The 17,310-nt window shown below is 41.0% G+C and overlaps 1 protein-coding gene across 1 annotated transcript in view; it reads left to right on the plus strand.

The window, feature by feature from the left end:
• The window catches only part of LOC119728521 (nuclear receptor-binding protein-like), a 44,242-nt gene that overhangs the window by 24,562 nt on the left and 2,370 nt on the right, over positions 1-17,310 (plus strand). The window contains exons 3-13 of the mRNA XM_038200793.1: positions 4,189-4,293; positions 5,645-5,775; positions 6,669-6,763; positions 6,949-7,032; positions 7,843-8,003; positions 9,086-9,215; positions 11,751-11,850; positions 12,865-12,915; positions 14,629-14,812; positions 15,542-15,605; positions 17,195-17,250. Of these exons, the coding sequence (XP_038056721.1) occupies positions 4,189-4,293; positions 5,645-5,775; positions 6,669-6,763; positions 6,949-7,032; positions 7,843-8,003; positions 9,086-9,215; positions 11,751-11,850; positions 12,865-12,915; positions 14,629-14,812; positions 15,542-15,605; positions 17,195-17,250 (1,161 nt within the window). The remainder of the gene's footprint in view (positions 1-4,188; positions 4,294-5,644; positions 5,776-6,668; positions 6,764-6,948; positions 7,033-7,842; positions 8,004-9,085; positions 9,216-11,750; positions 11,851-12,864; positions 12,916-14,628; positions 14,813-15,541; positions 15,606-17,194; positions 17,251-17,310) is intronic.

Consider the following 17,310-nt stretch of genomic DNA (forward strand, 5'->3'; position numbering starts at 1 on the left):
GGATTATCCGATTTCCCGTTCCCGTCATTACGAATCAGCCTCAGACGCCAAAGACAGACTCGTGACAGCACGCCTGTCCTTTCCCACCGACGGGGGGAGACGCGCTGACCCCGCGTGCCAGGGTTACCGCTAACTAGGACATTGATTTCCTGCAAAGTGTGTAGTGTTTCCTCTTTGGCAAGCTGGACCTTAATTCGAACCCGCTTGGGAAAAGAAAACTTCCTCCATGATATTTTTTTCCCCTGATTTTTGTGTGTGTGGACATATCCAGGTGCGAAGCGCGTATGGGATGCTTTAAAGGGACGTCAACACCTTTTCTTATACCCCACCCTAATCCGGTCAATTTCTGGAACTGTTTTTTTTGTGTCAAAGATCTGTCCAAGTTATCGCTGTTGAAATTGCTGCCGATTTCTGAACCGATAAATCTTTAAGTTGTCTCCGAAGTTAATTGCAAATTTTATAACACAAGATCCACATGTGGCTCATAATACCAAGATTGCATCCTCACCACTTCCGCAGTACATAACATAATTTACATAATTCCTAACCACGCACCAACTCATTTTACTGTTATTGTGCTGAATTGACCCATCGCGTTAGAATCGCGTTAGAATCGCGTTAGAATCGCGTTAGAATCGCGTTAGAATCGCGTCAACACAGCTTGTGAAATATTGTCCAGTTACATGTTCAATTCAGTTTTCTGAATAATGCTACAGTTTGTGTTTATGCGGAAATCCCTCATTTTGGCTGGTGGCCAAAAAAAGGTTTTTGCACTCTGGGGATCTTAACAATGAAAATTGACAACGGTTTTCAGTGACGGTATGCAAAAGTGTACATGTATGTGTACAAATATGGTAGGCATAGGCAGTTCATATGTGTAACTGTGCATGTACATGTAGGCACTTACATGAGCTTAACACTTAACACGCACGTTTGACCACAAATCACTACATTTACATGTACATCATACGTGTATCCAAAATGGCAACCCATTTTGACCGTCAGAATTCCTGCACCCGATTTCACGAAGCGCTGCGACGCGTCGCAACTCGAGTTACGACGTGTAACACGTCGCAACTCGCGACGCATCGTATCATACATTTCACAAAAATTGCGATGTGTTGAACGCGTCGTAAGTTCCTTGACAACGGCTTAAAACACATCGCAAGTTACGACGTGTCTAGTGGTCATCGCAAATAAGAAGTGTCATTTTCTAAGCCAGTTTTATGCAATAAACATTTCATAAACGAGATTATAATACCGAGGCAATGTGTGTAAAGTTGTAAATGGACAATTCATTGAATAATTATGAATTAGACCGGAATATTAGAGCTGAAATTTCAAAGTACATGTAGCAATACAGTCTAATGAGAACTTGTTTTCCTTTGAAATTGCATCGCACGGCCGCCATTTTGTCCTACTTTTTAACAAATTTCGAGCGGAGATCCGACGACTCTTTGTTGAATATCAGACGACTATTTACTGTACGCTGACTTAATACATAAAACAGTCACCGAGTTGTGCTATAAATACACATACAACGCGTCGCACGTACGACATGTTTTGTGAAATTGATTGCAGGACGCGTCGCAGCTGCGACGCATCGTAGAGATACGACACGTCGCAGCGCTGCGATGCATCGTAAGTTACGATGAGTTTCATGAAATCGGGTGCAGCTCTTGTTCGAAAAAAAAATCCATTTACCAGGTGGATTTTCCCTGAAATCTACAGATACATATTTTTAAACAAGATTTGAAAAGAAAGAATTCCAGCTCTTGTTCGAACAAAAATATGACCAATTCTATTCTATCCACAATATTTTGTCAGGAAAAATCCATTTGCCAGGTGGATTAACCCCGAAATGTTCAGATACATATTTTCAACAAGATTTGAAAAGGAAGTATTTTTATTGGAGTATGTAAAATATAAAAAAAAAAGTGAAACAGATTTCTGCCATTACAAGAAAAACAATCGGTTCTGTTTTTGTGGATGATCGACAAACCATATGGACAAAATTTGCACAAGTTAAACATTGCTGACAGTGTTCAAAATCTCTACACTGATGGTTTGCAAAACTGGGGCTCAGTTCCAGCTGTGGATCCATGTTTTTTATTTAAGAAAAAATACTATGATAATGATGCCAAAGTTTAGAACATTCTATTTTAATAATATTAGCAACGTGGTGCTTATACTATACTGCTTAATATCAAAGGTCTCAAAACGTTTCACAATTATTACCCCTGTTCATCAGGCCATGAGACAAGTCTTTGCAGCAGCTCAAGATCAGCGCATTCTGGTCTCCTTCACTGGTACCCATTCATACTCCTGGGTGGAGAGAGGCAATTGTAGTAAAGTGTCTTGTCCAAGAACACTAGCACCATGCTTCCCCGTCAGGGTTCAAACCCACGTACCACGGCAATTGAGTCGAACACCATTATAAGCACTGCACCACAACTCCCCACATTTTGTTTGGCTTACTCATTTTTCTAAACTAAGCCAGAGATTGAGGCAAGTCTGCAAAAGAGGCCAAGATTTCAAAAAAATATGGGACATGATTGTTTGCACTTTTGTATCGGTATGTACAAGTGTATGTGCATGTTAATGGTGTAAATCGAGTACACACACGTGCAACATCATCAATGAATTGAGGACAGGAACCAAATCGAGGACGACCTCGATTAGAAAACGTGTACAATAGCAATGAGAGCTGTTGGAGAAGGGAAAGGGAACAATAGAAAATGCTTGATTTACACCATAAGGCCCCCCAAAAAAGTCTCCGGTTTCTGGTATGCGCGCGTGTCGCCGTAGCCATGCGCGTCGTCAAAATGAACAAGTTTATTTTTCAATGAAAGATGATGTCTCAAAACTGCCAAACGCACTAGTTTGACTGGAATCCTACTGCTGCACAATTTTAACCAGTTTTATGATGGGGTTACGATCGAGTATAAGCTTTATGTGGCCTCTCTGGACTCCCATATATTTGCACTAAATTTGTTTTTGGCCTGAATAAACCTGTGTGTACATTTTTTTGTCAAGTGTACATGTGCCCGTTCCCCCCCCCCCCCCTAAAAAAAAAAATAGAATTCATCTTTTTTTTCCCTGCTGAATGCTTAGGTACATGTAATCATCACTCGCCTCACTAATTTCTCCTTTTTTGGGTGCACGTAGACACGTTTGTAAAAACCTTGGACTTGTTGAACCATTGATTGTCTCTTGGGTACATGTACTTTGATGCATAGCACACAGTAGATATGACAGAATATACACGCAGGGTAACTGTACTTAATTGTGTGTAGTTGTGAACATGATCAACCATGCATTACATACACAGTGTGGATAAGGCATAACGTAAACAGATCAGCGAAGCGTGACATGTTCGTTGGGATTTATGATCTATTAAACTTGGAGTACAGTGCCTTGACATCATGTGAATTGCATGGGGCTGAACGTGGAGTTGGGGGAAAGGTCCTTTGCCTGTTAAAGCTACAGTCCATCATTTGCAGCTATCCAAAAAGTAACTGATGTAATTATTGTTGAAAACCATACTCGGTTGAAAGATAGTAAGGGAACTAAACTCCATGTAAAATGATTCTTTCTGGCATGCCATCATTTTGACGAAATCAGCGAAAGAAGGCCTTTCCAAGAAGACGCACCATTGGACATTTCTGTTAGTAGTTCGATTTTTATTTGGTGAAGTGCGAATAAGGTTTATTCTAACGATGGTCGGCCGACCATCATTGGAAATTGATACAAAAATTCCACTTTTCTTGGAAATGACAGCACACCAGGTGCCATGATTTCACAGGATGCTTGAGACTGTTATTCACTTACAGTCAAGTAAGGTATTTCATGATAATTTAGTAGTTCTATTTTTTTATGAGTGCAAATGTTGTATATTACCTTTAACTTTCTCTTGACATGCACCTTCTTGAATTGACCTATCACGTTCGAATCGCGTCAACGCAGCTTGTGAAATATTGTCCAATCACATGATATACAAATGAAAGCGGAACACGCAACATCTGAGACAAACAAAACTTAGCGTACAAATATTCCATAGGGTTGTCTAAGGGGCGTGGCCAACTCGCAAACAGCGAGAGGTCAATACTGTAATGGCTTCACATTTAACATTTTCCAGTTCATGATTTTTAACCTGATGTTGTTTTCCCTGTTCTTCTTATTTTTCAGGAGAAGATTCGAGTCAAGTTTGACAACCTGATACAGCTGGAGCATTGTAATATAGTCAAGTTTCACAAATACTGGGCCGACATCAGGACAGACGTCAAACCAAGGGTAGGTGGCTACGGCTAGCAATAACACACATGTCTATGGCAAGTGGCTGCAGCCGCTTCCATAGACTGTGTGTAATAGCAAGCCGTAGCCAAGTAGTTTGGACCTAGTCTTAAGGCTCACTGATTTAAAAAGGCGTGAGATTTTTCAGACTCTTGTTTGAATTCAGACTTTTTGAATCTGAGAGAAAGACATTCTTAGTATTCAGAAAGATACCGGTATGCATCTTTCAGGTCTTTCATCAATTTTCAGACTTTTTTTTTTAAATCACAATCTCATCCGTGCTTTAGGTGGCAGGTTATCATTGGAATTAGATAAATGTCATAAACCCTTGTGGTCCAGTGGTTATGATGTTCGACTCGTGGGCCCATGGTACGTGGGTTTCGACAGTGCTTGTGTTCTTAGGCAAGACACTGTACTACAATTGCCTCTCCCCACCCAGGAGTACATGTATAAATGGGTACCTGTGAAGGTAGAGACCAAATGCGCTGATCTCGAGCTGTTGCAGAAAAAGGTCTCATGGCCTGTTGATTAGGGGTAATAATTGTAAAGCGCTGTGAAACCTTGGGTATAAAGCATGTGTTCAACAATTGCTTCAACGTGGCATCATGCTCGCAATTGGCTCCGTGCGTGAAGTAGAGAGGGCGCCTGTAAAATCATGGCACCTGGTGTGCTGTCATTTTCAAGAAAAGTGGTATTTTTGTATCACTTTCCAACGCTGGTCGGCCAACCAGCGTTGGAAAAAAACTGGCATTTTTTCAAATATTGCCCCCAATTTACCATATTTAGTTAGTCCACATTTTGTTTGCAATCGATTACACACCTTTGAATGGTACAAGCCAGCTAGACTGGTTCCCTGCCCTTACAATTCCCGGACGTCTATAAAGTGTTCCGTTTCATCTTAAGTGGGGTCAGGAAACCAGACTGCAAGAACATAAATGTTTTTCTTGGTTTTTCCAGCATCTACGAACACAAAACTTAAAACAAGTCAGTGTAACAATATTTTCTATATAATACTTACCCCCAAATCCATCCATTTGTGAAAATTACAGCAAAAGCAAATGTTGTATATTCCTTTCAAATATGAATAATGTACCACTGGTCTCTCCTGAAGACGTTCAGAGCATACTGACCGGAACGTCGAGTTTGTACCTCTGGTTCTTTTCAGAACCATTCTCTTAGTTGAGAAATTATTCGCACATGGTGTTTCCGCAAACCTTTCATTATTTAGTATCTCCACCATGCAAAGCCTCAAATCTTACGTACCACTGGTTGTAATGTTAGATTTTTTAGGATTCAAATATCATTTGCTGCAATCTGTGATGTTTGTTCTCTTTTTTTTTTTTGTGCACAGGTAATCTTTATCACTGAATACATGTCCTCTGGTTCGCTACGGCAGTTTCTGAAACGCATCAAGAAAGACAAAAGGAACATCCAGGAGAAGTCTTGGAAACGTTGGTGTACACAAATCCTGTCAGCATTAAGGTAAAGGGCAAAAACTAATGAATTCAAACTTTAAAAAACATTTTATTCAAGAAAATAAAATGAAAAATGAAACATTCAGTAGGCCGAATCAATAAACAGGCCTGCAACTTTTCCTCGGATCCGCTGATTTCCTCGTTTTTTACTTCTCATGAATTCCATTACAAATTGAAAAATACTGTACAAAGTCTTGTGTGGTTTGGCGTTTCCTCGTTTTTTTCCCTAAATTCCCAGTTGCATGCCTGAGTAAAGAAATTTAAGAATTATTTAAATCCTAAGTCACAATAGTGACTGAAACATTTTTTCTTTTAAAGTGTTCGAAAATTTAAATGTCCAGAAGTCAATGTAACAAATATATATATTTTTTACGGTGGGGGACCTTTTTTCCATTGCAAAAGTTCCAAGCCTCAATTGTAAGCAGGTTTTTTAAAAAGATATACAGAACTATTACAAACTGATCAGAAATCCTCAAAACATGCAAGAAGTCCCGTTTTAATTTGTGGGTTTTAAATATTGATGCTGATTTTTCTTTGTTATGTTAACAAAATGTGGTTTTCTGCAACCGTGATAATTGCCAAAATTTGTCATAATGTTTCTCAATTCCTTAAAGCCATCATTACATGTTTACTATTTGCCTCAGTAATAGACCATTATCATGTAGCGGCCATCTTTATTTCTTCCCATTCAAATCAACGTAACCAAAGTGAGGCTGGAAGAAAAATAGTCTGGTTCCTTTTTGCACAAAAACATTGTCATTCTGTACTGTTACTGGATACAGGGAACATGACTGAAATGGTGGCAGGATGATAAAGGTCTATGGCCTCATGTTTTGGTCATCGTGTTTTTCAAACCTAAATGAAGTTTGACCGTATGTGTATGCTCTTTTTCCGTGATAGTTATCTACACACGTGCGATCCTCCCATCATCCACGGTAACCTGACAACAGACACCATCTTTATCCAACACAACGGTCTGATCAAGATCGGTTCAGGTCAGTTCTTGAATAACCGTATTGACTATGCAAAGAATAAACTCTGTGCATGGACAGTAGAGGGCGCTGTGTAAATACTTTCAAAAGCCCCATTGGAAGGCGCACATGGGAAAACTGGTTGACTGTATGTATTGTACTACATCTTGGTTCAATAAATTCTGCCTACTTTTTTTGTCTCGGTTCAGTTGCGCCCGATGCCATCCATAACCACGTGAAGACATACCGGGAAGAACAGAGGAACATGCACTATATCTCACCAGAGTATGGAGGTAGGTTACCAGCTAAGTTTCTGGTTTACTTTGATCGTTTCATGATATTGTAAAATATGAAATTGTGTCACAAAAGCTAGGTTCAATGAACTGTGTCAAAGGCATTCCTTTTCTCATTGTTCATTCCATGTAACTTACGATATGCTTGTGATTGACTTGTGATGGACTTGTGATGGACTTGTGATGGACTTGTGATGGACTTGTGATAGACTTGTTATTGACTTGTTATTGACTTGTGGTTGACTTGTGGTTGATTTGTTATTGACTTACAGTTGATTTGTTATTGACTTGTTATTGACTTGTGATGGACTTGTGATTGTCTTGTGCTTTGACTCGTGATTAAGTTGTGATTGACTTGTGATTTACTTGTAATTGAGTTGCGATTGACTTGCGATTGATTTGTTATTGACTTACGATCGATTTGTTATTGACTTGTGATGGACTTGTGATGGACTTGTGATTGTCTTGTGATTTGACTCGTGATTAAGTTGTGATGGACTTGTGATTTACTTGTGATTTACTTGTAATTGAGTTGCGATTGACTTGCGATTGATTTGTTATTGACTTACGATTGATTTGTTATGGACTGGTGATGGACTTGTGATTCACTTGCGATGGACTTGCGTTTGGCTTGTGATTTGCTTGCGATTGACCTGCAAGTGGCTTGTAATTGGCTTGTGATTGACTTGTGATTAACTTGTGATAGAGGTCACAGGCTCAGATTCTACTCTTTGATTACTCTGAACATTAATTTCTGCAAGCTCGTTAGTCTTCCGATCCCATTCATTATTTTAATCCTTTGTTCTTCAGAGTCGCAAGATCTTCTGACGACGGGGGTGGATATCTACGCCTTTGGTATCTGCGCCTTGGAGATGGCAGTGCTTGAAATCCAAACCAACGGCGACAACAAGCATATATCACGAGAAGCTATCGACAACGCAATAGAGCAACTAGAGGACCCGCTACAGAGGGTTGGTTAATCCTAGAAATAGCTAGCATTAGACTGTTTTGAAACTATTTTACATTGTGTACTCGGTCAATTTTTTGACTTTGCTTAATTAAAACCTTCCCTCTCTGGCTGGCAAATTCAACAAAGCCATCCCAGCAGTCAAAATCAATCAAGTGACTGTTTTTAACAGTTCAGAGCTCCCTTTTTATCCCCCTGGCTTTCAACCGGACAGGGGGATATTGCGATTGCGTATTCCTTCTGTGTGTCGGTGTGTGTGTTCCATTTGACTATAAAGTTCAGTCATCAATCTCAACCAAACTTGAAAGATGGTCTGTGGAGAGAAGGCCGACGACATCAAAAAAAATCCTTTCCAATATGGACATTTACGAGGTCTCTGGAGAGCTCAGCTCCAGTTGTATTACTAATGAATCTAACATAATGTCAGTAGCAGGTCTACATGTAGTCTTTGTGCAAGGGGAATGCACCAAGACTACATACATGTAGGCCGCATGGTGGCCCGTTTCTCACCCAAACTCTCCATTCAACCCAAACTCCCCATTCAACCCAAACTCCCCATTCAAGTGAGAACTGGTTCCTGCCGATTGGACCATCAAGGCCGTCACTGAAAATTATGCTTACTAACAGCCTGTACATGTATACAAACTGCCAGGATGCCGAGGGGATCGCACAAGTTTTACTTGCAGTATTTTTGCATCAAGCAGAATTGACTAGCTCTGAGTGTTTATGATATACCAGTAGCTTTGTCATGACTGTAGGAGTTTGACAAACCTGCTGTGCGTACCTGCCTTTCTCTGGGTGCAGACCAGTAAATAGGCCCAACATTGCCTACGCGGGCCAAATTACAATTGTATGCCCTCATTTTTTGCTATTAGAGCATTTTGTGGGCCATGAACTTGAAGAATTCATGAAACTGAAATGTTGCATAGCGTGAAATGTTGCGCAACTTACGCAATAAATTGTGGCGCAAGTGGACGTATGCCATTGCGTAAAGTTTCGTGAAATTTGCTGCAGACCACGAGGACATGTGCTTCCACAATATAATACTTATATTTTGTTGGTTTTAATGTTATTTTTTGTTGTCAGGATTTCATCCGTAAGTGTGTCGGTCCCGTCACCACCCGCCCCTCAGCCAGAGAGCTACTATTCCACAAGGTTCTCTTTGAGGTTCATTCCCTCAAACTCCTATCAGCACACTGCTACGTCCAAAACGAAAGTAAGTGTTTTACAGGGAATATACAACATTTGCAAACATCAAAAATAACAAAACTACCAAATTATTATGAAATGACTTAGGCCAAAAAAAAAAGTCTCCGATTTCTGGTATGGAGCTTGCCCAAAAAGTCCTTTTTTTACCTGATTTTTTTGCTTCAAATGTCGGCTGATGACTGCAAATGGTGCCCGACTAAACTTAGTGCAAATATATGGGAGTCCAGAGAGGCCACATAAAGCTTATTCTCGACCATAACCCAATCTAAAAACACGTTAAAATTGTGCAGCAGCAGGATTCCAGTCAAACCAGTGAGTTTGGCGGTTTTGAGACATCGTCTTTCATTGAAAAAAAAAAACGTTTTCATTTTGCCGACACGCATGGCTACGGCGACGCGCGCGCGCATACCAGAAACCGGAGACTTGTTTTTTTTGGCCTTACTGGACTTTTAGTGAATGATAGTCTAAAGCATCCTGTACAATGATGGCACCTGGTGTGCTGTCATTTTAAAGAAAAGTGGTATTTTTGTTTCAATTCCCAACGCTGGTCGGCCAACCGTCATTGGAAAAAAATGGCTATTTTCAAATACTGCCCCCAGTTTACAATATGTAGTTAGTCCGCATTTGTTAACAATCGATTACACACCTGTGAACGGGTACAAGCCAGCTAGACTGGTTCCCTGACCTTACATTCCATGATGTCTATAAATTGCTCCGTTTCATCTTAAGTAGGGTCAGGTAACCAGACTACAAGAACGTGATTGTTTTTCTTGGTTCTTGCAGTATCTACGAACACAAAACTTCAAACAAGTCAGTGTAACAATAATTGATATAAAATACTAACCCCCCAAATCCATTGTTTTCTAAAGATTACAGCAAAAGCAAATGTTGTATGTTCCCTTTAAGTCAATATATTTTCACCTGCGAAACAATTTTCTAATTTTCTGTACCAGGACTGTGTCATTCATTCTTTGCATTTTCTCAATACTTATTGCTTTACATGCTTTTCGTAAAGGCCTGTCCTGCGAATCCCAACTCGTAACAACTCTGGATGACATCTCCTACAATTACGATAATCAAATCACCACAGACATGGCAGTACTCGACTTCTCCAAAGCGTTCGACGTAGTTTCTCATCAAAAACTGGTTCAAAACTTAGACTACTACGGGATAAGGGGAAAAACACAGAAATGGATCAAGGAATTCTTAACCAACAGGTTACAAAGAGTTGTGGTAAATGGAAAATCTTCGAAATGGCAAAGTGTCGACAGTGGCGTACCACAAGGCACCGTGCTTGGCCCCCACCTGTTTTTGCTTTTCATCGACTACATTAGCAAATCAGTGACTGGCACAACTCGCCTTTTCGCCGACGACTGCCTGTTATACCGGAAGATCTGCTCATCAACTGATGCATTGATGTTCCAAAAAGACCTGGACAACTTGGCTAACTGGGCACAAACCTGGGGAATGAAATTTAACTCCAGCAAATGTAACATCATGCGAATCTCCAGGAAGCGGGTCCCTGGCAAAACTAACTACACCATGTTAGGATCCAACCTCGTAGAGAAAACCAACATCACATATTTGGGAATAATCATTCAGAATAACCTAAGCTGGAATCGTCAAACGGAACATGCCACATCCAAAGCAAGTCGTATATTGAACTTCATCAAAAGAAATTTTCATTCTGCATCCAGATCAGTCAAAGAAAAGCTGTACTTAGCACTAGTCAGACCACACCTAGAATATGGCAGCATTGCTTGGAACCCTCACATAGCTAAGAACATAACATCCCTGGAAAAAGTGCAACGGAGGGCTGCTCGCTTTGTAATGAATTCCAGGCTGAGCAGTGTGACCGACATGTTGACAATCCTAGGCTGGTCTTCACTGGAAGAGAGAAGGAAAGTTAACCAACTTACCTACTTCTACAAAATAATACATAACATAGTTCACATTAACCCAGCATCCATAGTCCCCAAACCAGCACCGGCTCGTAGAATTCACAACCACCAGTTCACAGAAATTGCAGCCAGGACAGACATCTATATATGCAGTCATTCCTACCCAGAACTATCCGGAAATGCAACAAGCTCCCTCAAGAGAGCATAGACGCCCCAAACCACAACACCTTTAAGGATTTAATTTAGTTCCACTTCCCCAAGGCCTCCTTGTTACACTTCCGGGTGGAGTATTCAGGAGGATAACTATAAACAGATAGCTTGACCTGAATTTTGCATTCAATACTCAGTTACCATTGAAAGCTCTGAAAATTTTAATTTTGAAAATATCATTTTACCGTCTGTAAGCACAGGTTTGATTCTGAAAACATGACGAAAGCATTTCCAATCAGGCAGTGTTTCAGATATTAAGCCATGTCCGAATTACTTGGCTGTGGCTTATAGTTATACATTCTATTGAAAGGCTTAAGCCACTTCCCATAGACTTGTGTGTTACTGCTAGTCATAGCCATAGTTTGTAAGGAAGTGGATAGTGTAGTGCTAGCCGTATACTAGTGAGTAACCTTGATATTTGTATTTTGTAGCTGTATTAGACCATGCTGACAACACGCTGATTGAGAGACTATCACCAGACACAGTCATAGCCAGTGTAGTACATGACGGCCGGGAAGGCGTGCAATGGAGGTTAGTACATGTACATAGCCATAGCCGCTCTATGTGTGTCACACTGTTCATATACAAGGTTCCTAATGGGGTAAAAAACACAATAGAACAATAGACCCCTTAAGGACGTCTGGAGAATTTGTCAAGAAGTTACATTGATTCTGTTTGTACACAGCATTGGGCGCTGTATGGGCACACATACTGAAATTTGTATCCTTGTTGAGACATTTCTTTGTTCTCGTGTATAAAGTTTTCGAATTTGAAAGTACAGTTTCAAAATGCTCTTATTTTAACCAGAATTAATTTCCTTGGCTGAAGTTCGGACTTAATATCCCTTTTCTGAAACTCGACCATTTGCGACAGATCAACATACCTTGGGAAATTCCTAGTTTTAGAGTAAAATCCATATATCTATTTCGTGAAAACCTTGTGGAGACGTATTCATCTATAGAAATTGCCCTGTGGAGACGTATACAATCTTTTGTTCCCTATTGTGTGCATGTCTCCAGTGGGCACGGTGTATCAGATCTTGCGCACAAGTACCCCTTCAACGGCCAAAAATGGAGAGTTGGGAGAGACCTAGACTAGTTCCCGGTTCATCTGCTGCGTATTTCGAATGATCCAAAGTTATTGGGGTTGGGGATTAGTCTGGGAGACCATCGCAAGATAAAACGCATTTGCGCGCCGACAACGCCCGACGCTCACGCGAAGACGCTGTGGCTAATAGCTTTGGCACATTCAGGAAGTCGTGTGTACTTCGCGCACAAACTAGTACAGTACAGTACGCACACACTGTGTATCCCGTACACGGGCTCTAAAAATTGATAATAAATCGCCCTCTTTTGTTGGCGCACGGAGCCATAGGCAGTGTATTGTTTAAGTCAACAAATGCAGCAGACATTATACGATTAAATTCTCACTATGTTCTCTACGTTCCGTAGACTGATTTTCATTCCTGTAAGGAAACTTCCAGTTAGATTTTCTAACAGCTTTTCATTGGACGATTCCTTTTTCTCTCTCTTTTTCGAAATACAGAGTTTCCCAGGTTCCAGCCCTCGAAATCGAGAAGTTCATCGAAGAAGTCAAGTGAGTTTTTAAATTTCTGTTTATTTCTTTTCGTCGCATGGCATGACATAGTGGAGATCCAGCAGTGCTGTAAATCTTCAGTGTACATGAAGGACAAAGTTTCTGAGGTCTAAAAATGGTAGATTTAACAAAAAAACATACTTACAGTCACAATACTTAGAAAATGAAACAAAGAAACTCTGGAGCAGGGCTTGAACCTGCGACCTTAGGGTTACCGGTCCAGCGCTCTACCTACTGAGATGTACTGTTTCCTGACTAGGCCTGGGCGAGTAGTTGATTTTCCAACTCAAGTGCTCGAAGAGAAATTACACTGAGTAGTCCAGCACTTGTGAGAAGTTAACTAAATTCCAACCAAAGCAGAAAAATGACATTTAAACATTATTGTGATTGACTTCGTCCAAAATAACATCAAGCATAATGAGGGATAAAGACACCTGGCGTGGCATTGTGAACGAGATCTCGGTTGTGACCGCTAGAGGATGATGACGAACATCAAGCAAATTGCATGCAAGTCACAGCTCATTCTGCACCGAGTCATTTCTTGTTGACTAACTTGTTGTACTTGCTTCTACTCATTCCATGACAAGTACTCCAGAATATGAAAACTCATGAGTAGAACAATGATTAACATAAACTACTCGCGAGTACTCTAGTTACTCGCCCAGCAGTACTCCAGACAACAGGCAGAGTATACTGTCCGAAAAGTTGAGTTTCCCCGGTTCTTTTCAGAACCTCACAAACTCACAAAAGAGACTTGTCACAAGGTGCTACCGTAAAGCTTTATCTTATTGCTACCTTCATAAAAATAATACTGAAGTCTTATATAGCACACTTATCCACCAACAATAAGTACTCAAGGCGCTGGAAATTATGTCTATTATTAAAGACAGGTAAATGAAGTACATGAGAAATACGAGAACCATTAGGCCAAAAAAAAAGAGTCTCCGGTTTCTGGTATGCGCGCGCGTCGCCGTAGCCATGCGCGTCGGCAAAATGAAAAAGTTTTTTTTTCAATGAAAGATGATGTCTCAAAATCGCCAAACTCACTGGTTTGACTGGAATCCTGCTGCTGAACATTTTTAATGTGTTTTTAGATTGGGTTATGGTCGAGAATAAGCTTTATGTGGCCTCTCTGGACTCCCATATATTTGCACTAAGTTTAGTCGGGCACCATTTGCAGTCATCAGCCGACATTTGAAGCAAAAAAATCAGGTGAAAAAAAAAAAAAAGCCGCGTCGCCGCACCACTTTTTGGGCAAGCTCCATACCAGAAACCAGAGACTTTTTTTTTTTGGCCTTATGTAGCACCTTTATAATGGTTTACAAGGTGCTGCGGCGCATATTGCAGCCACTGCCAGAAACACCGGGGCAAACCCCTTCTCTTAGCGATAAGTGTTACTGGGTTCTTTAACATGCATTGCACAACACACGGGACCTACGGCTTCACGTCCCATCCGAAGGACGAAGCAATAATGGTAAAGTGCCTTGCTGAGTTGCTCAAGCGCACAAGCACCATGTTCCCACGGTCAGGATTCGAACCCATGTACCACGGCACACGAGTCGAACACCGTAACCATTGGACCACAGCACCCCACAAACCTCATCATGCAAACCTTCAAATCTTACACAGCCCTCTGTTGGCAATCTTATACAGCCCAATTTGTCAATAACTTACAGTCACTTAAGATTTAATTTTGAAAATTTGACCCTGCAGAATCGGTGTCTATCCCCTAACGGCGTACGCGTTACCAGAACCCCACCCAGCCAAGACGAGGCCAACGTCTCCTGAGACGGCGGAGTCAGTCAAGAGCACGACCCCAGAGCCGGTGGAGGTGGAGAGTAGGGCCATCGTGCTGATGCAGTGCGATATGAAGGAGGAGGAAGAAGGGAAACTCAAGGTATGTATAGGATCCTTGCATGCACAGTAGAGGGCGGTATGACTATTCGTGAAAGCTGTATAAGAGGGAATCCTCAACCTCGCCCCCAGGGCTTACTCTGTAGTAACCCCTGGGCAGGAAACTTGCTTCCTGTATCCTGATGGGCTACCGCAGTAGCAAGTAATGGATTTATATCGCGTACTTGGTGTTGTTATTTCCATTGTGTTTTACACGTTTATGTTCACTTTCAATATATTACATCCACTCCTCCTGATAAACAATCCCCCTTTTCCATTTTGCGTATAATAATATGTTATGTGATAACTGCATATTGGATGGGTACAATTGTAACATTATAACTTTGAAGAAAAAAATATTGTTTTCGGCTTCGTGCCGTGATAAATTGATTCTGTTTTTACCCCCAGACACCGCATACAAAAACAAACGCTTATTTTAAAGCATGGACAACTCTGCCCGAGAATCAAATAAAATGGATCCCAAATTTGAAATTGGCTATCATGCGTAGCAGTGTGATATGAAGTAGGAAAGCAAACTTAAAAAGCTCGGCAAGGTTTGGTGACGCCGCCAACATATTGAATAGAACTTAAACCAAACTTGAGCTATCATGCTATCATGCCAAGCTATCATGCCCCACATTTTGTTTGCTCTGTTCTGCTGATAGATTGGTGATTACGTTTCAAGAAAAAAAATCGTTATAAATCAGTCTTTCTTCTTCTTTTTTGCGTGCAGTTGGAGTTACTACTACGAATGGATGATAAGATGAACAGGCAGCTGAGTTGTGAGATAGGAGCAGGTAGGGTCACTTCAACTATCCGGTGTTAATTATTCCCCCTCTCTCCCTAAGCATGGGTGGCATTGTGTGTAAAGCGCTCGCCTCTCACCACTGTGGCTCGGGTTCGATTCCCGGCTCGGGTCATACGTGAGTAGAGTTGTTCGTTGATTATCTCCTGTGCCATGAGGGTTTTCTCTGGGTTCTCTGGTTCTCCCTCTGCAAAATCAACCTTCCGATCAAGAGTTGTAATGACTCAAGTCAATGACTCGACTTGAGTCTGACTCGAGTCGCAATTTTTGGTGACTCGATTCGAGTCCCGACGGGTAACTGACTCGACTCAACTCGAGTCACTGTAAGCAAATCACTTGACTCGACTTGAGTCCCTTATCAGAAGACTCAATTTGACTTGAGCTAATAACACTCAAGTCCCAAAACTTCGCAAAAATATACTTGCGGTGACTTATGCAGGCATGCAACTTTTCCTCAGGTCCGCTGATTTCCTCGTTTTTTACTTCTCATGAATGCCATTTCAAATTGAAAAAAATACTGTACAAAGTCTTGTATGGTTTGGAGTTTCCTTGTTTTTTTTCTTCTAAATTCCCAGTTGCAAGCCTGCTTACGGTACAAAGTTGTTAATGTTCGCACGTGTACTTCGCGTTACCGCCAAGTTGTGGCTGCTTATCACGTACAAATATACGCCGCATCACGGACACTTCTGTCCCACCTGGTGGTTTTGTAATGTAACGCACAAACCACTATCCCGGAACCAGACTTTAAACGCATTTCCAAATTCTTGGTTTCATCATCGGCTTCAGGCGATTTCTTAAACCGTTGATGGAACTCCGGCTAAATTTATGTCCTGCTTTCAAAAAAAAATAATTAGATATTTTGTGTATAATCAGAAACAGTTTCGTTTGTTGCAATTTGGTTTTGACATTATCAGTGTAAAGATTATTCCCGACCTGATAAAACAGAAGTTTCACTTCTTGTTAACTGTTAAATGTTAAATGTCATGGTGCGTGTGCTCTTGGGCAAGGCACTTTGTCACTGGTTGCTTCTCTCCACCCAGGAGTAAATGGGTACCTGTGAGGGCAGAGACGGTTATTGTGGTTGATTAAGCTTCCTTGAGCCTAACAGGCAGCATCAAGCTGTATACTCCCCCAGGGAGCTGAGAAGGTTTCAGGAGTGTTTGCCCGTTGAAACAGGGGTAATATCAATTGTAAAGTGCTTTGATACCCCGTTGTGGCGTAAAAGCGCTATATAAATGCTTGTTATTATTATTATGTTATTATTATGTAGATCTTTGGTACGTCCAACAGAAGCTGTCTATTGGGTACCATGCAGCATATTTTAAGTCTTTTGATCTTCATAGTAAACGGGTGCCTTGTGTTTCTTATTCCATTCTGTAATTTATTATATGGTGTTCAAATGTCGGTGACTCGAATCGACTCAATCATAAATTTGACTTGACTCGACCACACACTGTGACTCAACGTGACTCGACACGACCTTTCACCTAATGACTAGACTTGACTCAAGTCACTTCCTTGAAATGACTTGATTCGACTTGAGTCACAAAATTCATTAAATTTTTTGTGCTCCATTTTCAGACGACAGTCCATGGGGCCTTGCAAATGAACTCGTAGAATACGGCTTCATCAACGACGTGAGTATCTGGTCATTGCGCAGTGGTTGAGGGCGCTCTATTGCATTAGGGCTGTCCATT

This window comes from Patiria miniata, unplaced genomic scaffold (genome assembly GCF_015706575.1).
Source record: "Patiria miniata isolate m_02_andy unplaced genomic scaffold, ASM1570657v1 HiC_scaffold_20, whole genome shotgun sequence".
In the NCBI taxonomy this organism is placed as follows: Eukaryota; Metazoa; Echinodermata; class Asteroidea; order Valvatida; family Asterinidae; genus Patiria; species Patiria miniata.